At 41.8% G+C, this 22,023-nt stretch overlaps 1 protein-coding gene across 2 annotated transcripts in view; it reads right to left on the bottom strand.

Moving 5' to 3' along the window:
- Window positions 1–18,155, bottom strand: part of EDN3 (endothelin 3) — a 36,790-nt gene extending 18,635 nt beyond the window's left edge. Inside the window, exons 1-2 of one of the 2 annotated variants that reach the window (XM_060277322.1) lie at window positions 17,250–18,155; window positions 13,677–13,950 (exon numbers count right to left, since the gene is read on the bottom strand). In XM_060277322.1, coding sequence (XP_060133305.1) covers window positions 13,677–13,950; window positions 17,250–17,301 — 326 coding nt within the window. In that variant the 5' untranslated portion in view covers window positions 17,302–18,155. Of the gene's footprint in view, window positions 1–13,676; window positions 13,951–15,448; window positions 15,885–17,249 lie in introns of those variants that run through there. The other variant, XM_060277323.1, reaches the window with a different exon arrangement.
- Between the last annotated feature and the right edge of the window lie 3,868 nt (window positions 18,156–22,023).

Raw genomic sequence — 22,023 nt, 5'->3', positions numbered from 1 at the left:
CGTTCCAGAAGTCCTTTCTTAAACTGAAACTGTTCTTAAACCGAGGCACGTTTTCCCTAAGGAGGCCTCCCACTGCCGGTGCCCTTCCACCATTTGGATTCTGTTCTTAGACTGAGGTAAAGTTCGCAAACTGGAGCACTATCGGTTCATAAACCGAATAGTTCGTAAACAGGACTGTTCATAAACCGAGGTACCACTGTACTAACATTCAGTGCTGTATTTGATGGCACCCATTTCTACGATTACAAGAGAGGAAGAAAAATGCCTCCGTATCCAATTTTTCTATGCCAAGCATAATCTTATACAACTCTATCATGTCCCCTTTACTCACATTTATTCCCCAAACTAAAAGCTGCTAATGCTGTAACCTTTCTTTATAGGAGAATTGCTCCAATCCCTTGATCATTTTGGTTGATCTTTTCTGAACTTCTGCTAGATCTATGATTTCCTTTTAGAGGTAAGCAATGTACCAGAAATGTGCACAGTATTTCCCAGATGGTGTTCAAAAACTCACCAAAGATTTGTATAACCGCATTATGATACTGACAGTTTAATTTTCATTCCTGTAACTAATGATTCCTAACTCAGAATTCACGTTTTCCACAGCTGCCACACCCTAGGTTGACATCTTCATCAGTCTATCTGCTAGAACTAATTTTCTATGTCCCTGGAACTTTCTTCATGTCAAACAACAACCATGCGAGACACACTTGCAGTTCTACTACGTCAGTGAGAACTGGGCCTTGCAGGAAGGGATGCCTAAATGTTTGTTATAAACATCTGCAATGTTTATTATTACTAGTGTATTTTTATAGAACCATCTATGTATGTAGTGCTTTACAAAGAACACAGCTGACATCTTCCTCCTCCAAAGGGACTTACACCCTAAGTATTTCAAAGAGGCATTCAGATAATCTTTATTATTATCACACCCTGCATAATGTGGAATAACTCAGTGTTCACCAAGACCTCAGTCACGTAGCAACATGGGCTCGTATTTTATTTGCATTCAGATATCCACCCTTCTTCATAAAGCACGAGTAGGAAACCTTAGTCACAGGGGCCAAATGTGGCTGCCCAGACCCTCCCCAGGCCACAATCTTTACTGGCTCTGTTCCAGGCCCTACTTTTGAGTGATTCTGCCAGGGGTAGAGGTGGGAATGTGTCCTGGAACTGTGATAATACCTCAGTTGCCTGGATGGATGGATGGATGGATGGATGGATGGATGGATGGATGGAGAGATTTTGTGGATGTGTAGGAAGCCCACCTGTTTGTGACTGGAATATAGCCTACTGTACAAAGGCGAGTGTTGTATATTTTGAATCTGGCCCTGCCCAGAACTAGCATATGGTCCCTGAAAGGTTTTCCATGTAGGAATGCAGCCGTTGGGCTGCAAAAGGTTTGCCATCCTTGTCATAAACCATGCTCTCAAATAATCAAGAACAGTAGAACACAGCAAAACCAAAATAAAGGAAATACACACTAAGTTAAGACCATCAACTTGGCCACAAAAATACCCACTTCCAGAACAATTATCTGGTCTGCAAAACAAGAAGATTTTAACCACCTACACCCTGGGAGAGAGTAATCTTGACATAATTCCATGGCTAGGGAAACTTTTTAGTTCCTTCGTGTGGGTAACACCACTTGGCTGAAAAAAACATGAAACAGGAGAGTCACATATCTCCCAAGTTTTTTTCTCCCTTTGCATAAAAGCAGCTGCTGGGGTGAGTTAACCCTTTCCCTAACGCCATTTTCCATATGTAAATCAAGCCCATTAGTTGGAACAGCCTTTCATTGCATAATTAAATTGCCTCATTTGCCCTGACTCCTTGGAAGTTACACCAAACCCTCTGTGCTAAAATAGTAAAGTTTAAAACATGCCAGGAACCCACAAAACAGCAGGGAATTAAAATGTCACAGCATCAAGCACTGGCCGTTAGAAGTCTTTTCGACTTGATAGGGAGAGAATACAAAGGGCGGAAAGGCTTGTGGTGCTTCTGGAAAATGTTCAGCCTCTAGCAGATTGGCAGCTGCCCATTTGGCAGCAAGAGTTAATGAGGAAGGAATCTATTTGAATTCAATTACAGTATATTGTATACCTAAATTCATTTTTAAATATGTTACTTGCCTTGAAGCTTTGGAATTTTTTTCCAAAAAAAAGGGTAGGAAGGAATGAAAATATAAACCAGCCAGCTGTCTGTCAGCATGTTGCTAATGGAGCAGAGCATGTGAAGAGGAAAACTTGGCATACCAATGTCCATTGAGTAACACTGCCCAATAAGCAACACATGCTTATTGATTCCAACACATCAGCGGGCTGGCACATTTAAAACACCTTCCCACCCTTATTATTCTAGTTAACTCCCATTCCCTAAAAATAAGCACGTATATAAGCCTGGATTGGCTAGAGCATGGTGCTGATAACAGCAAGGTTGCAGGTTCATTAGCTGTATGGTGCAGGGGTCAGCAAAATTTTTCAGGAGGGGGCCAGTCCACTGTCCCTCAGACCTTGTGGGGGCCAGACCATATTTGGGGGGGGGGAACAAATTCCTATGCCCCACAAATAACCCAGAGATGCATTTTAAATAAAAGGACACATTCAACTCATGTAAAAACACACTGATTCCCGGACCGTCCACGGGCCGGATTTAGAAGGGGATTGGGCCGGATTCGGCCCCCTGGCCTTAGTTTGCCTACCCATGGACTAGGTGATCCTCAGGTCCTTTCCAACTCTACAATTCTACAATTCTATATTATACCAGCAACCATGCCACATTTAATCATAGAATAATAGAATTGCTCCCTCCTTACATCAGTTTATTATGTTATCACCAGGCTGGGCATCGCTTTCCTTTTGGGTGAAGACAGAGGCAAAGTGGGTGTTTGTCACCCAATAGCATTTCTACATCTCCATGCAGAGGACCTACCACTTGCTTGTTCTTCCTCTTGTTTCGATCACAGAAAACTTTTAGAATTATTTTTAACCTCTCTTGCAAGCCTGAGCTCATTCTGAGCTTTAGCCCACCTGACATTCACCCTCTAATTGTTTACTACTCGTGTATACCATAGCTGCCAAGTTTTCGCTTTTCTCGCGAGGAAGCCTATTCAGCATAAGGGAAAATCCCTGTAAAAAAGGGATAACTTGGCAGCTATGGTATACTCCTCCTTTATGATTTCCCCTTTCTTCCATTTCTTACACATGCCCTTCTTAACTCTCAGCTCATCTGTAAGCTCCTTATGCAGCCACACCAGTTTCTTTAGATGCCTCCCACTTTTCTTTCTTGTTGGAATTGTCTGCCTTTGTGCCTTCAATAGCTGACCCATTCATCTAGGACTCCCTTCTCTTTGAGTATTTCTGACCCAGTAGTGCCTTAAGCTTTCTGAAATCAGCCTTAGCTTGATTTACTTAGTGCATAAATCCTCAGAATAATTGAACATCCTGTCAATTTGTAGGTAAATATTAGGGAGACAGAATCAAGTCTCCACTGTTTTCCAAATTTATCCTCACAACAACCCTTTGAGGTAGGGTAATGATCAAACTTATCCATTCTGAAGGAAATCAGCCCTGAGTGCTCCCTGGAAGGACAGATCCTGAAGCTGAGGCTCCAATACTTTGGGCCACCTCATGAGAAGAGAAGACTCCCTGGAAAAGACCCTGATGTTGAGAAAGATGGAGTGCACAAGGAGAAGGGGATGACAGAGGATGAGATGGTGGGACAGTGTTCTCGAAACGACCAACATGAGTTTGACCAAACTGCAGGAGGCAGTGGAAGACAGGAGTGCCTGGCGTTCTCTGGTCCATGGGGTCAAGAAGAGTGAGACACGACTAAACGACTAAACAACAACAAACAATGATTTACTCAGTATTGCCCAGCAAGTTTCATGCATAAGCAGCTATTTGAACCCATGCATCGCCCTCCCAAGTTCAGCAGCCAGTGTTGCACTAGCAAAAAGGAATCTGCAGGAAATAACAATGGCATGTGGGGTAGAACTTCATGTCTTCCTATCTTTAACACCAGAGGTAGTTGGTGGCTAAACCAACTACAGTAGAAAATTTGGCTGCCTAAGTCTGAACAGTCATTCAGCATAGCAGAAAAGGCAAATCAAATTCAAAACAGTGTTTTCTATTTTAACACTCTTTCACAGTTTATTAGAAAGCACTGCCAATTTAAAAATGGAAAGCATATGATTGATTCATTGCAAAAGGCCCGTTTTTCAACATTAAGGACTGGAACCAGCAATTCTGCACGTATAATCCTACTAAGGTGAGCGGAATTTGATCAAGGATAACCGGCTCGTTGATTGAAAGTATGCTAAGCAGAAATGATGTGAGATGTTTATTTCCCAAATTCAGATCTCAAATTTAAGCTGCCTCAGGCAAGAAGATTTATCTAGACAGATAATGCTTTGGTGCAAAACAACACTGATAAGAGTTTAACATTCGGTTGTATTTTATTGCACAGAAATGTGGCAGGAATGTGCAACCTATTAAACAGAAAGGTGCATTTATCATGTGTTTGAGGAGCTCATCTACACAAAAGCAATAGCATACAGAAAACTATATGGTGTAAAAAGGCCCTCAGCACTCACCTTGAAAGTTCCCTAGCAGGACCTCTTTTTATATATATACTAAAAAAGGTTCAGAGACTAAGGACATAAGTGTGCAATCCAATAACAGTTTCCCAATAAAGAAACACATGCTTATCATATGTGCTTTGAAAAACAGCCACATGTCTAATCTTTTCTCCTTTGAAAAATTACAAGTGGCAAACAGCAGATGTCCTGGGTCTCACTGATTAATGTTTTGAAGGGAACAGCCACAATTTATGTAGGTTCCTTATGAAACCAGTATCAGAAATTTAAAAACACAATACTTTGAAATAACCCTAAGTTTGCTCTAGAATGAGAACGCCCAATGCATTCTTATCCCTGTCATCTTCCTTTAGCAGATAAAGAAGGATAAACAGAAGCTCAAAACGTAGCATATTCAATGCACAAAAATTGTGAATACTGAATTAATGTCACATTATTTGGGTCATGGTTTAGCCAGCATTTTAAAAGAGAAATAGAGTTTAGAAGAAGAGTTTGGATTTGATATCCCGCTTTATCACTACCCGAAGGAGTCTCAAAGTGGCTAGCATTCTCCTTCATATTCAATTCATATGTCAATTCATATTCCTTTATTAAGCCACTTCACTCACAGCATTTTAAAGGTTTACTTCTAAAAAATGCAATTTGTGAATTAATGTATTGCACAGGTACACCTAGAGAGCCAGTATTAGCCGCATCGATATTTCAACAATTCACTCAGTAGATTACTGTGTGGTATGTGGTATGGCAATTGTTCCATATTTCATCTCTGTGCCAAAGAGTAGCATTAGGATCAAGAATCACAGTGATATAGCTTCCTGATTCCGGTGCTCCAGGAATGGGGTCTCTTCCAACACCACAGGAGAGAAACAGACGGAGATAATCAGATGATGATAGGGGGATTTCATTATCTGCATTGCTCTTCAGTTGGAAGAGGAACCAGGCTCTCATCTGCAGTTTGCCTGGTGGTCTGGCACTCGCTTCCCCTTGAAATACAAGGGTAGGCAAAGGCACTGGGTGCACGGAGCACTCTAGCTGCCGCGAAAACACCCCCCCCACACACACAACCCGTTCCTGGAAACACAGGTTGTGCTGTTAATTGGATTTTAATTGGAGAAAACGACAGGCACATGCCAGAGACGATGGGATAAGAAACTGTGAAAACAACCCAGCTACAAGGATGTGAAAGGTTTGGATTGAGAGCCGATTTCACTCGGTGAAAGAGACAATGCAGGGAGGGGAGCCCATGGTTTGCCTACTTAAGATTTTTCTCTACATTTATGATACGGCAACCCCACCCCACCCCAGAATGCAAGTTTTATTTTAAAATATCTGCACAAGTGAGGATGGAAGAAATCGGAATATAATATGGAATTCAACAAAATTGAAACTGTGTGTGAGAGAGAAAGGAACTGAGAGGGAACCAGGGAAGAAATGCTATGCTTTGAAAATATAGAATAAAATCCACCCTAACCTCCATTATCCACAAAGGAATGTGTTTGAGATAAGGATAAATCACCATAAATCAGTGGCAGGGAGGAAAGGAGTCTACCAGTTATGAGAATAGAAGTTTTTGTATTAACTATCTGCAGTCTGGATTCAGACCGTTCTTTCTAGGCTGAAAAAATGGTAGAGATGGCTTGTTTACTGGAAACCGAATCACAGGACAAAGCAATGCAGTGACTTTTGAAAACTCTGAGGTAACAACTTCTCCCAAGACATGACTGGAACCATCAACAGTTGCAGAAATAAAGGATGCAACACCATATATGGATGGAAACACATCATGGGGGGAAATGTCACACACAGGAAAGAATACCAATTACAGCTAAAGTTCCTCACTTGAAACTTTATAAATTACCTATTATACCAACACGAATTGAAATCACAAGATTGTAGCTGTTATATAAGGGATGATAATATCTGAATGAAAATTATTAAGAATGAACTTATCAACTCTAGCATATGAGGGGGGCAGTTTAATTAAACTTTATAATTTGACATTTGAATAATTCGCATTAATAATTGTATCAATTGGAGACTTCTGGTCTACCGCCATCGCTGAGCGGCGAGGAAACCTCGAGCTTTGAGGTTCCTGGCGCTGCGAAGGAGGGGGGATCTGCGAGAGCGCCACAGACCCCCCAAAAAACCCAGATTGAGCTTTCTGGGGGCATGGAGACTCAGCTGAGCCCCAAAACGTATCCTTTACTCCCTGGTAAGCTCTATTAAGAGCCCAGAGAGCGAGCGGAGCTGAGACGTGGGTGTCTGTGAGTGGATTTGCTACTTCCGCAGCATGAAGCTCTGAGCCGACAGCCCGTTGTGCAATGGATTCTTCCAATTTTGAAACAATTGAGGACTTTGGTAGCCATGAGTAAAAGAAAATGGATTTTTAATTTGAAAAATTGGCCATGGGGAGGAGATTTAAAAATGGAAGTTGATCTCCCCCATTTAGTGAACTGAGACGCAGTTATCTTGCCCGAAGCCGGAAAGATTGACAGGAAGCTTTCCATTTCCAAAGACTGGACTCAAAACCTTCCCCCTGAGGCAGGGTAAAGGGGAGAAGGGGTGAACTTAGTAAAATCCCTGTAAAAAAATTATTTTGGACTGGGGAAAGTCCCCCTGTAAACTGGAGTCGGGTCCCTGGAGGGATCAGCGAGCCGCCATTATGACATCACAATAGGAAGGAATTTGTTTACCTCTTTGAGGTTGGGAACTGTCAGTATTGAAGAGAGCGCAAAATATAAGGCTGTGAATACTGTAAGACGTTTGATAAATGCTCTTTTTGCAAATGGACATAAGAGTTTTAAGGTATGAAGAAGAACTGAAAATGCTAGTTTGCAACCAGTTCAGATATAATTTGTCCTTGAAGTTTGGAAATACGAACTGCGCCATTTCCTGTTTTGTAACCTGTGCTGTTCCAATGAAATTTGAGACAAGCAAGATGCCAGTAGACACAATAACATCGGACTTCTCTGATTTTCAATAGGAATTTCTGAAATTGTTATGGGAACTAAGGAGTGAAGTACATCAGAATACAATACAGATTGGAAAAATAAACCAGAAGTGTGTGGAAATTGAAAAATGATTAATTTCATCAGAGAGTGTAGAGAAGAAAGATGAACATTCATCAGTCCTGGGCAATGCAATTGAATCTAAAGAAGAAGAGGAAGGCGCAAGGAACATTGTGCTCCCAGGGGGTGGGGGGCAAGACCCATGCTTGATTCAAAGGGTTTTTAAAGAAGAACCAGTATGGAATAATGCCCTCCCAGTGAGAGAGGGAGAGCAGGATCCATGCTGGGGTCAGAATCTAAGGGGAACAAAAATTGTGAAAGGATTGAAAAGTGGAAATTTGGATGGATGGTATCGTGTAATGGTTAGAGAATTGGGGAGAGAGCAGGGGACGAAAAAGAAAGTGTGGTGGATAGGCTGTGACAGAGTGGGAGTGGGGTGAGGAGTAATAATGGATGTTATTTTCTGACTAAGATGGTCCAGAACTGGATTGACCTATGGAACTGGCTGATTCGTCTGGGAGACTCCGAGTCCAGGGGGGGGGGGCTGAATCAGAACTACGGTGAGTGATTAAATGTTATTAGGATAGAAGAAGTAATGTTTGAATTTATGGATAATTTTTGAGAATAAATTTTAGGCTAAGTGGTGAAATAGAAGATAAATGGTTGGGAAAATAATTTTTGATTTGGAATAATTGATGAATTATAGGTTAAGGATAGTTGATGTTTATAGATTAGGAATAATTGAGAAAAAATGAAAAAATGTGTGTTAAAATGATTTAAGATATAATATGAAAATTGCTTAAGTTGGATTTAAAAATGGACCTAGTGAGGGGGGAATTGAGGAAGTCTACAATGTCAAGTAAAAATGAAAGATTGTTGTAATTGATTTTTTTCTTTTTTCTTTTTTTTTGATTTTGAGTTTTTTTGTATTTTGTATTGTTTTAAAATGAATAAATATTATTTGAAAAAAATAATTGTATCAATTGGATAAAATTGGTATTGTTATAATGAGACTGTTATTGGAGAGATATTTGAAAATCATATATATATGAATTGTAGAGATATGGAAACCAACAGGAGCATATCCTATGAAAATATCTAGCAAAAACCTTCACTTACTAGTACAAGCAAAATACCATACTATAAAAGTGTCCTGGAGCAACTATTACAGCTTTTCAGATATGCACCATGAAAAACTAAGCAAAGTATCATCTGACAAAAGTGCAATTGACAAAATCCATATGTGCAACATGATGGGATCCAGAGAAACATACAATTTCCACGGTTTAAAAAAATAATAATCCTGTAACATCTGGATTTCCCTTATGCAGCTATTTGCTATTACACAGGAGTTTTTAATTGAAAATGTATGCTTATATTGTTCTCTATGACACAATGGGCACTGTTTTCAATTCCTGGCATTCATCTGTGAGAACTGGGTGCTAAGGTGGAAAACATGCATCTGGGTGTCATACATTTTCTGTGTATGTGGAATTTAAACACTAACTATTCAAGCCACAAATCAAATGCCTTTAAAAGTTAACTAAGAAAGGTCAGTGTTGGGTGGATCTGAAGGACTTCAGTGTTTTTGCAACTGGCATCTTCATGAGGGTCAAAGTAATCTGTATTCTGTATTCTGTAATCTGTAATCCAGTTTAACTCTTAGGGTTTTTTCCTTACAACTTTTATTTCTTATAATGTATTTTAACATATTACAATTTGAATTCTGTGGAATTCATATTGTAAACAATATATAAGAAATAAAATAAGCAATAAAGAAACAAAATAAAAAACACATAGCATATAACATAGCACATTACAATTGCTACAACAGGCAGAAGAATCAGTCCAAACTGCAGTGGCCTCTTCTCAAACACCTCTTGGAATTGTAGTTCTATGAAATAGGCAAAGGGCTAAGATCAAACAAGGAATTCTCTGCTTTCCATCAAACTACAATCATAGTTTGTAGGGATCATATGGGAAAGATCATGACTAGTAAAAAGATATAAACTCAATGAAAGTTCAGTAGTGCAGTTTTATGTCCCAAGAGCTCAGGAATCCAGCTTTTCAGAAAGGCAACCATTGTATAGTATGCTCTAACCATTTGCTCAAGCAGAACACAGTTTGTACACATTTTCAGTGTGACCTAGCACAATATTTTTCTTGCAGCATGTTGAACTGCAAAGGCTCTATAGCAGCACCTCCGAATTGTTGTCCCATGGATCACCATGAATGGAATGCTGCTTTTTAAAAAAAAGGCAAATAACATCTAACAATCAAATGTTTCCTCTTTCCTGCTTCCCCTTGCCTGTTTCTCAAGTACATAAAACAGCTTAACCACTCCGAACTAATGTTCTGAAAGAAGCACAATCTACGACCCGACACCCTGCTTAGAAACCACCTGGAAACCACAGCCCACCTTAGAGGTTGGCATAGCTCATACTTTGTGATAAATATCCGCTTTATCTATAAGCCGCATTAATTCCTGGTCTGGGGAAAACGTGGTATATTAACAACAACAGAAATGGCATTCTGCACATGCTAAAATACACTATTGCACATGCTAAAATACACTATTATTCTGAAGGATACAAAACAGAATTCGAGGGTCTAAGCCCCTCCAAGGTGTGGCTCAGCCTGACGGATGCTGGCTTATGTGTGTATGTTTGGGTTTTTATCTTATATAGTACAGTGGAACTTCGGTTTACGAACGCAATCCGTTCCACGGAGGCGTTCGTAAACGGAGGCATTTGCTCCCCAAAGGCACACTTCTGCGCACGCACACACTGCGCAGAAGCGATCTGCGCATCCAACTCCACGGAACCCGGATGTAAACACTTCCGGGTCCGCGGCATTTGTAAACGGAGGCGTTCATAAACAGAGGTAGGTGTAAACAGAGGTTCCACTGTACTGAAATCTGATTTAAGCGAACTTGAGGAACCTTTGACTAAAAGGTAGGGTATAAATCTTCAAACTCAATGGCAACAGTATGGAGGATGCAAAAAGGGCTACTCATTCTTAGTCTAAAACAAGAAACTAAACCATACTGTCTTTTCACACAGAGAAACCTAGTAGAAACACAAGAGAGAAGGGTATGCTAGAATCTTTTCAACATGCTAATTTTCTATGGGCAGGGATTAACTAGTCTCTTGAGGGAGCAGTATGCAGCCTTTGCAGTCTGAAGCTGTATGTAGTCCAAACCAAGGTGGAAACAACTGTTATATGGCTCCTCCAATGTTTATTTCACTTGTTTATTTAAATAGTGCTAAAAATGTGTAAGGTGTTTTACAATTTGTATGAATACAAATCCCTGCCCCAAGAAACTTACAGTCCAAAATTGTAAACAGGAGTGGCAAGACAGGTGAAGTGGACAGGATAAATCGGGGGGGGGGGGAGAGAATATATGTCAATAATTAAAAACTTTAATTAACCTGAACATACTCAATTTCATAACCTGAACATACTCAATTTAACATGTCAAAGTAATAATAAATATAGCCCTGCAAATAAATTTACAAAAGATGCTTACCTACAACCCTTTTTCTAGCCTACCTGCTAACATTATACATTCCAAGCAGCCACCGTCAGCCAAGGGATGGTTGAAAGAAAAATACAGTGTTCCCTCCCTGGTTGCCTGAAGGCAATGCTTCACCACAGATGATCAGATAAGTCTTATGGTATAAGCCTGTAATAATATCATTAGCAGCCCAGTGTAACTCCAGTGGACCAATTGCCAGAACAGAATATTCCGAGTAGAAACTATTTGTGATAGAGATCTAGAATCGTAGAATCACAGAATGGTAGATTTGGGAGGATCCCGAGGGTCGTCTAGTCCAACCCCCTGCAATACAAGAATCTCAACTAAAGCATACATGACAAATGACCATCCAATCTCTGCTTTAAAACCCCAAGGAATATTTATTATAACTTGAATCTATTGGTTCGGGTCCCACCCTCCAGGGCAGGAGAAAACAAGCTTGTTCCATCTTTCATGTAGCATATCATATCTCTCAGTCTCCTCTTCTCCAGGCTAAACATACCAAACACTCTCAACAGTTACTCTCATAAGGCTTTGTTTCCAGACCCTTGATCATCTTGGCTACTCTGCTCTGCACACGTTCCGGCTTGTCTATATCCTTCTTAAATTGTGGAACCCAGAACTAGACACAGTACTCCAGGTGTGGTCTGAGCAAGGCAAAATTGAACAGTAATATTACAAATTTATAGGAAGGGGGGAAAGAGTAAGGGATTTGTGTGTGTGTGTGTGTGTGTGTGTGTGTGTGTGTGTGTGTACTTCTTGCATGCCAGACTGTGCTGTCCATAGATCTTTGTGGAATTCTTGAAATGTCTAGTGTAAAGGGTTGGATCTAAAAATTAACTCCTAACTTTAACATTTGCCAGATGCACAACTTCAGCAGTTTCCTCCAAAAAAAAGAGAAGGGGAACCTTTTCCAGCACTCACTTTCACTGTAAAAATAAAAAAAATAAAAATACAGTATCCTTCCATTTTTATGTAAACACTATTGAGGCGGTACAACTGAAGGTCTTTAATGTTTAGGGAGGTTTTTAATGTTTGAAGCTGTATTGTTTTTAATATTCGGTTGGAAGCTGCCCAGAGTGGCTGGAGAAACCCAGCCGGGTAGGCGGGGTATAAATAATAATAATTTATTTTATGATGATTATTACTTCAGCATCTGAGTTATTTTTGTCAAATTAGTTGTCAGTCACAAAAATAATTCCATCTAGAGGTTCAATGGTGCTGTGGTCTAAACCACTGAGCCTCTTGGGCTTGCCGATCGGAAGGTCAGCGGTTCGAATCTGTGCAACAGGGTGAGCTCCCGTTGCTCTGTCCCAGCTTTTGCCAACCTAGCAGTTTGAAAGCACGCCAGTGAAAGTAGATAAATAGGTACTGCCGTGGAGAGAAAATAAACAGTGTTTCCGTCACGGTCCTTTGTGCGCCAGTAGCAGTTTAGTCAAGCTGGCCACATGGCCTGGAAAGGTGTCTGTGGACAAACACCGTCTCCTTTGGCCTGAGAAGTGAGATGAGCGCCACACCTGCCTTTGATTGGACTTAACCGTCCAGGGGTCCTTTACTTTTACTTTTACTTTACTTACTTCATACTCCAGGATCTGGTGAAGGCACTGCAATATTTAGGGTAGGAAGCAGGCATCTACAAATCCACTTGCTCAGTTAAATACCCCAGGAACTCTGGTGAAAAGGGACATCCAGCAGCTCACAATCCCTCTCCCTTCCACACTGGAATACAGCCAACTGCATTCGTATTCCTACTTGGAGAAGACAAGAACCAGCATCACCATACCTTTCCTCTGGGCTCCGGCGCATGAGGTTCCTCACACAATGGCCCAACACTGCCATGCCGGAGCTGTCAGGCCTGACCCAGGGGCAGGAGAGGAGATGCGCCACTCGTCCGCTGGAGTCTGGCATGTGAGGGAGCTGCAGAGGCAGCTTCCTCGCATGATGGCCCAGCACCATTGGGCTGCCCAGTCCACCAGGGGGGCACTTGCCCCACTGGGGCACCAGCAACATATGCTATGCCACTGTGGGTGAGCATAAGTAGTGACTGGTAAGAAAGCCAAGCCATTTCTAGCAGACTTACAGCTAGAAAGAATTTTCATGCCAGGAAGATCAGCTACTGACCCTGTTCAGTTTTTGCCTTCCTATCCAACAGTTGCCTTTGCTAGCGCTATCATATGAATAGTTTTACTCATTGGTTCCTTGCTTGGAAGCTACCCCACTTTGATTCACTTTATCTTATCCTATTTTTGGCTTCCGGTACACTAGCTAGGCGATACAAATCAAACATACAGTCAGTTATATACAGCCGCTGGAAGTGCAGCCGAACTCCACAGAAGAGCTACATAAACAACATCTAACAGATGTATCCAACCAATACCGTATCTTATTCATTCAGCATAACCAGACACTGGTTCTGTACCGTTATGCAGATTAAAATGTATACTCCACATGTAACAGTGCATGTGGAGTATATAAAACAGCAGGGAGATTCACTTTCCACACATTATTCAGAACAAACCTCCTCCTCACTCACTCTGGGGTGTTGATCCAGATTATGTCCAGGTGGCAGTAATAAACACACTCCTTATCTTTGTAGGTGTAGCAAGTGCAGCGCTTGGCTCTGTGGTGTACCTCCTGTGGGCCAGCCACTTTCCCCACGGTGGCGTTGCTGGCTGAAAGCAGCCCTCCTACTGCTGTCTCGTTTTCTTTGCTGACCCTCCCGTGGGGCCCTGGAAACCTCAGCTCACTGTTGCTGCTACTGCCACCACTGTAGAGCAGCAGTGGGCGAGAGACGGGCAGTGAGAAGCCTGCAAAGTCAGGGGGGGAAATAAAAGACAAAGTTTAATCAGAAGGGGAAGCTTCTATTTCTGTAGTAAGGCATTTAAGACCAATAAAAAGGCAGCAACATCTGGAACAAGATTTAAAGGTCCATTGACCGTCACAATCCTTAGCATGTTTGCTCTAAGTTAATAGTTGTTTTTTATTACTTTTTTAATATATGGAATGGAAACTGCAATAAATCATGAACATCTATTTATGCTAATCAACAACTGAGACTTCCACCTATGATTACATGTGTTCATAATAAAGCACAGCTTATTGACACACTGGATAGCTCAGATGGTTAGAGCGTGGTGCTGATAATGCCAAGGTTGCAGGTTCAATCCCTGTATGGGACAGCTGCATATCCCTGCATTGCAGGGGGCTGGACTTGATGATCCTCCAGGGTCCCTTCCAACTCTATGATTCTGTGATTATGACAGGAGCCTGTGTGAGCCTTGGTTTGCACACACCCCTCTCACCTCCTCTATCACAGCCATGAGGAGTTCAGAATCTTTCTCTTTCTGTTTGATTAACCATGACCTGTTATGCCATCTGAACAAAGAAAAACTATGCTTAATGATAGCTAGGGTTTGTTTGAAACAAGACAGCTTCAAACCATGTAGCTGTAACACTATACAGCTATTAATCAGGAACAGAAGTGAAACTTCCAATCCACTTCTCTCAGTCACGCTGGAGGAGCGGAAAGCTCACGAGCTGAAAGCTTGCACAGGCTGATCCATCTCACAATAAACCAGTTTATCATAACATCTCAACATGGCCAATGGACGCATATCACTTAGCCATGGTTAATAAATCATAGTTTAATGAACCATGGTCTACTGTTACATGCAAAGCAGGACACTTAAGTGAGTAGGACGGCGTGCATGGCATTTTAAGCCACAGTCTAGCATTAATGAGCAGATCACTCCCACTTTGCATAAGAACATAAGAAAAGTCTACTGGTTCAGGACAATGGACCATCTAGTCCAGCATCCTGTTCTCACAGTGACCAACCAGATGCCTATAGGAAGTCTGAAAGCAGGACCTGAGCACAACAGCACTCTCTTAGTAGGAACATAAAACCGCAATCCTTGGCTTAGTGTTCTATCCAAACCAGAGATCGTGGCTTATTTCAATCCCAACAAACCATGGGCGTAGCCAGGGTGGTTCCCCCCCCCCTAATCATGTAAATAAATAAAAATACTTAACTAATTGACCAATTACCATTTGAGATAATTCAGTTCTGGCCCTCCATATAAAGCTTGCCCCCCCCCAAAAAAAAGTCCTGGTTACGCTCATGCAACAAACCATGATCTGAAGCCAAATTTTGCTTGTAGTTTGTTTGGATAAAAACAAATGACAGTCAACAATTTGGACACCATAAACCAAGGGCAGTTAGTTTTGTTGCTCCTGCTCATGCAAGGGGAGGAGCAAAATGAGACTGATCCATGCATTCCTGGTAAAATATTAACTATGGCTTACCTGTGACCAATGCCAATGAGGGAAAAGTTGAGCAAATGGATGAAAAGAATACAAAGTTGTACATTGATTGTCAAACTGCACTACTTTGCCAAGTATAATAAGCACTAATTTCTCCTAAGCTGCCAGTATACAAATATCAGAAGTCTTTTATTGATCTTGGAGGACTACTGGCTTCAACATTTGCTCTTAGCCACTAGAAATGTGCATCTTATCCCTCGGAGTTAGTTGTGCAACTTCTAGATCCTGAAATGCAGGAAATACTCCAAAAATTCCTTGAATAATTTAGTGCCCTATTACACTGTGAGAAAACTTCTCACCAAAAACGTGCTGCCTTGCAACAAGCCATAGCATGCAAGTTAGAGGCACATTTAATTGTCATCTGCTAGATCCCTCTGGCATGCAGGATTTCAGCAGAGATCAGAGCAATACCTGCAGGGATGACAGTGCAATCTTAGAGGTGCACTCCAGGCATCCTCACTTCTACAAGCAAGAGATCCTAGGTGCAACCAGTACACAGTGCAGTACAACCATGTGAGGTACACAAAATAATACAGTATTATTTCCGTCAGGGAACTTCCTGGTGGAGATAATACCGGACTTTTTGCGTCTTCAGAGCATTTCAGACAGACTACTAAGATGATTCTCGCAACCCCTTGGTAAGGCAAGAAAGAATGATCAACACCATTGCAGCCAAGAGACAGTGGTTTTGCTATCCTTAATGCTATGAAGAGAATGTGTTACTGAGGTTAGATTTCAGCCAGGGATTTATTCCCAGGCTCCCTGTTCATCACAGCCACAGCACGAGGAAATAGTCTTCTTTGTTCAGCAGCGAGGATGCACAACTCCAAAGTACACATAATCAATATAATACTTTGGAAAGGTCTCTGCGTTTTATTTTTAGAAAAATTGTCAGATTTCCTTGATCCAGAAAATCCTACATATTTCATGTGAGGAACAGTTAATAATATGGAAAGGTAGGTTCATAATTTCTTGTTGCCAAATAGCATTATTTTTAAAAAGCAAGGGGATGGAAAAGCAGTTTAAAATGTTGGGTGTTTGGTTTGTTTCTATTTTTTATTGCTAATTGTTTTTAATTATTGTACAGGGTATTTTTTAATATTGTCTTGCTTTTAAGTCACCAAGGGAATAGTCATTCATGTAGCCATTTAAATTTTATAATTACTTAACAACATTTCAGAAGTTATAAGCTTCTGGCAAGATTGTGTTGTTCCTATTTATTCTGTTTGGTATTCCATAGAGCACATTGTTTTTTAAAGTTTTATATTTATTATATTGTATTATTAATAATAGTGCTGTTATTGTTAAACAGAAGAAACAGTGCTTAGAATTTCTCAAATGCCATTAAGAGAACTGTATCTTTGATCTTGACTCTACAGTTACTAGGAGGCACTAAGGCCAGTGGGATTTGAAACTCAGCAATAAATCTTACTTTACTTTGCGCTCAGGTATGTAGGTATAGGATTACAATCTTCCACTGCAATCCTACACTCAACTAGGAATAAGACCCATAGAACTAAACTAGATTTACCTCTGAGACGTGATAGGATTGCACAGCTCAAAACCTATCCACATTTGCTAGGGAATTAAGCCAATTCAAGGGCTGGGTTTTGAGTAAATTCAAGGGCTGGGTTTTGAGTGCGGATCGCGCGGCTAATCGCGCAAAATCGAATTCTTGTTCAGTATCGTCGCTCCCGTGAATCCCTTCCGAGAAAGCGATCAGAAATAACCAATACAATCGATCTCGTTCTCAACCACCTTTGGTTTGGTGTTTTTTTTTTACCTGTACTCGAGATAACTGTAAGCCCAACAAGTACCAGGAATCCCAGCTCCATGAAATCCAATGGGAAGCTTCGCAACTTGCAGGCAAACACAGACGGCGAGGAAGAGGGGGCTGGCGGGGCGGGGCGGGAGGGAAACCCCCGTAAGACTTGCGCGTGCAAAATTACTCTTGGCGGCAGGGAAAATCCCGGGTCGCAGCTACATGGAAGTTCTCCTCCCGGACGTGTTGACTCCACGCGCCGAGGAGTTATCGGCGCCTGGGGTCTTGGATTGCCGGTTGCGCCCCCACCCCGCTTGCCCTCCAGCTCCCTCTTTGCAGAACTAGTCCCGAAGAAAGCGTTGCAAAGCCAAGATGCGCTCCATAGCTCGCCTTGCCTTTCCTCTCCCTTCTTCTCTCAGCACCTCTCGATCCGATCCGAAACGCGGGTTCGGGGCTTCCAACGCGCGCACCGGCACAAACCGCTTCCAAGCGAGACTGCCAAGCTGCTATCGTCTTTCTCTGTCTCCTCCTGTTTCCCGCATCCTGCTGCAACGGCAGCTTTGCCCAGGTAAATGCCGAGAAAAGCAGGAACACCGGACGCTCCTCCGCCAAGACGAGCCAGCTCTCGCCAAAACTGGGTTTTGCGCGCGTTTCTCATCCCATCACTTGCGCCGAGCTGTTAAGCGAGCCGTCGGAGGAGGGGTGGGTTTAGGGATGAAGGCGGGGCGTGGGAGCTGGTTCTGGTCCTGATTGGTTCCGCCCCAGCCCGGGTTTTGCATACGGAGCAACAGAGAGTTGGCTTTAGCTCGCAGGTTGCATCGTGGAGAGGTTGTAAATGCGCCGCTCAGTCCACAGCCACTGCGTGTTACGCAGCTTGTATAAAAAGCATGTACCCATATGGGCGTAGCCAAGCCCCTAACTCAATAAAAATCAATACAAATCTGAGGTTCTGCCGCCTCCTAACAAAAGCCCCCCCCCCCAAAACAAAAATCCTGGCTACGCCCATGCATGTACAGTATACACAAACGGTTTAATGTGCAAAGTACTTAGCAATCTTAAATCTTTGCTGGCTATCCTATCCTCCTGAGCGTGCTTGCCCCGCCCTACAACACCCAGGGACCGGAGCCAGAAGCCGCAGTTGACCTGTTGGGGCTGAGAGACGGGAATATGACCAAAGTCGTAAACAAAGACTACTAGGAAATAGATCAGGGTTGTGAACCTGAGACTCAGGGCAAGAGAGTAGGAACGAGCCTACTGCCCAAAGGCAAAATTTGCATTTCTTGCTCCAGCCACTTTTGCCTGTGTTCCTTGGAAGGTTGTCCAGAATGAAATGCAATCTTCAGAGTGAAAAATGTAGCCTACTCTTGGCATAGATCAAAGATGGGGAACCAGCTTTGGCCCTCCAGATATTCCTGGATAGCAGCTCCCATAATCCCTGAGTACTGGCTATGCTAACTGGAGTTGATGGGAGTTCAACAACAAGGAGGACCACTCACAGGCACTGAAAGCACTTGAACCCAGATCTAAGCCTGTCCACTGGACCAGTGGTTTGACAGCTTCCTAACTTCATAGAATCCTTCCCATGTCATCTACCAAGGGTCACATATGTTCTAGGGCACACTCTCCACTCATAGAAGACACTGAGGAAGGCCTCCTTCTGTCAACTGAGAAGCCATTTCTTTCAGCTGCACTTTGCAGAAGATTTCTATTGGTGGTTTAGCTGTGTTTCCAGGAAGTTTGTCTGCTGTTACTGCACTAATCATTAAGGAATAGCAGATAACCTTCCAAGGAATTCCAAGGGTCCTCCAGAACACAGTTAGAAAATTGGTGCTCTAAAGCTGGCTAATTGTTACTTATAAGTAAGGTTGGGGGGGGGGAATAAGCACCACAACCCTAATAAGTTTACTAAGAAAGCATCACTTTTGATTTCAGTGGTACTTGTTGGGTAGCCAGCTCAGTACTCTGGGACTTCAAAATGCTGGGAGGCACTTGGAAGCAGCTGCCACCCGCTTCCTTCCCTCAACAACTGAGGAACAGGACAGAAGCCACAGCAGCCATAGCCTCCGTGCCTCTAAACTTTTATAGATGGAGGTACTATCTCTGGGTAAGGTCCAGACCATAAAGCAATGATGTGTAATTTACAAGGGTATTCAGTACTGGTTGTACTTGTTAAAGTTTGTTGGAGAACAACTTTGGAAGGAAGGTTACGGTAATTCCTCCTTAATGTAGCTGAAAGCCAGATTTCAGCTGCAACTAAAAATATTCCCAGCACTTCCCAACACAAGTACCAAATTCACTGCATTACAAATATAGCACGTTGCAGATTCCTCACTCATATGCTACCCTGCAGATTTACAGTTATTTTGTGACTATAACCCTGCAATATGTTATACCCTGGGTTGGTTGACTCTGGCTAAAAGTCACAGGTGGGGCCACTGCTGGGTGAGCAAAGTAATATGTGTGTGAAACTCCCTGACTGAACTGTAATAAACTGAAGAGCAACTTCTAGAGTGCTATAATTCACAAGTCTGGCTAAGTGCCCTTGACATGCGTATGGCTCCATTACAGGAGGAAATGCTGTGTGATTGAAGCCATAATACCACAAACTGACCTCTATGTACTGGCACATTATTGACACTGTATGCATATTGTGTCAGAGTACAGTTTATTTTTATTTTTTATTTTCTGAAAACCACAATACTGTTAGCAGTTGTCAGGCTGTAGGCCAACATCTCAAACTACAACTTACTGTCTCAAAATATTCAGAATGATTTCCAGCTCAAAAATGCATTGCTTCATATGTGGATCTGCATACTGCACTGATTCACTCCACAAAGTACTGTGTTTCACTTATTCATAGTAAATTAAAATGTACTAAGAAGACAGTTTTCTGTTGCAACTCATCATTGCAACCAATGAAACATTTATGAGGGCTATGGTTCCTGGTTTTTATCATTTCCTTTGTTCAGATGTTGCAAAATTCCTTCTCTTTCCCAAGCAATGAACTCTTCATACAGCAATAAGGAAGAACAAGGGAACAAATTATAATTTTATTTCATATTTAGGGACTCTTGTTGACTCAATATCAGAGGAATAGATGCATCAGTCTGTTGTAGTAAAGCAACAGAGTCCTGTGGCATCCTAAAGGCTAATTGATTTATCGTGACATAGGCTAGAGACCACTATATCATGTAAACTGTAGTAGTCTAATGACCATTTTCAGATTGTTCAAGTTTCTTTAAAATAAGATATAATAAATATATATATAAAGATATATCCAGAAAGCATGCTAGAGAGTTCACAGTTAACTATCCTTGATTTAGAGGCAGCATCAGACAGAGGTGGTCCAGGATATTTTATCACCTGAAGCTGAACATCTAAATGGCACCTCAGAGTGGTAAAAATCAGAGCTGGCCCTATGGCAAGGCTGGGTGGCGCAGGGCCGCCAGGGGGGCGTTGTGCTGCTGTGCCCGCCAGGGGGGGGCGCTAGGAAATGAGGGGCGCTGGAGGGATCTTTGCACCACGGCGCCAGGGCGCCAGATATGCTTAAGGCGGCCCTGGTAAAAATAAAAAACTAGGCAAGTGGCACTATGCTGCTTTTTAATGGCATACCCAAATTTGCTGCTTGAGTATGCTGAATAGCAGCTCTGGCCCTGACACAGGTGGCCCACTGCTTTAAAATCCACTTCTTTATCCACATAGATCCATCTTTGGTTCTTTTGTCTTCAAACGAAAATAGACAAACTACAGCTAATTCCTCAGCTGCAGTGTAAGAGTGCAACTTAGACATCAGGCACGAATACCAGAGAATCAAACACTGGTTAGGCTGTCAGATTTCCTTCCCTCTTCACTTTAAAAATAACTCTGTGTGTGTGTGTGTGTTGTTTTCGTTTGTTACTATATTGTGTATTTTTGTGTTTTTATATTGTAAACCACCCTGTGATCCTCGGATGAAGAACCGTAGTATAGAACGTACTTGATTTAATTTAATTTATTAAGTTTGTATTCTGCCCTTCATCCAAAGACCTCAGGGTGGTTCACAGTGTAAAAATACAAGATAAAAACACGAAATACATAATAAAAACAAGAAGTTAATAATTTTTTTATTTAAAAAAAACATGAAATGAACATTCATACAACAATCCACTTATTTATTCCTTATTAAGTAAACGAAGTGAGAGTGAATCTTGTCCTGGATTCCTTGGAGGAAGGACAGGATTTTTTAAAAAGAGAGAGAGAGAGAGAGAGAGAGAGAGAGAGAGAGAGAGAGAGAAATAAAATAAATGTTCCCTTACGTTTCATCATGTGCTGAAGAGCCAAGGAGTGCTTGGTCATTGCACCCAGTGCAAAGTCAGCTTACAGTCATAAAATATATTTCCTACTTAACAGCAATTAAAGTTCAAAATTAAAGTTCAGCAATTAAAGTTCAAAATCTTAGCCAATGCTTTGATCTAGCAACTTTCTTTGGGATATAATACACATATGTGAATAAAGCGGCTTGAATTCTAGAAGACTGTGACTGCTATCAATCAAGGCTGGGTTAAACATTTCTGTGTTTTGACTGTAATGGATTGGGGAGGGGGCTTGCCAAGAGATGGATGTCACCTGTAACTTGAGAATACTTAGATGCCTGTTTGTTACATTTTCCCTACTGATTGAAACAAGAATTGCTTTAAGCCTCATGTGTGACAATGCCCCACAAATAAGAACTAAATTTTGTCAGAGTGCGCCATCTATCTTTATTCCGTTTCAGATAGTTGTTGCTGGAAAAATCCCATGAAGCCTGAAATAGGTG

The sequence above is a fragment of the Zootoca vivipara genome, chromosome 7 (genome assembly GCF_963506605.1).
Source record: "Zootoca vivipara chromosome 7, rZooViv1.1, whole genome shotgun sequence".
NCBI lineage: Eukaryota > Metazoa > Chordata > Lepidosauria > Squamata > Lacertidae > Zootoca > Zootoca vivipara.
Note: the sequence above shows the minus strand (reverse complement) of the source record. Positions and strands in the feature narration are given on the sequence as shown.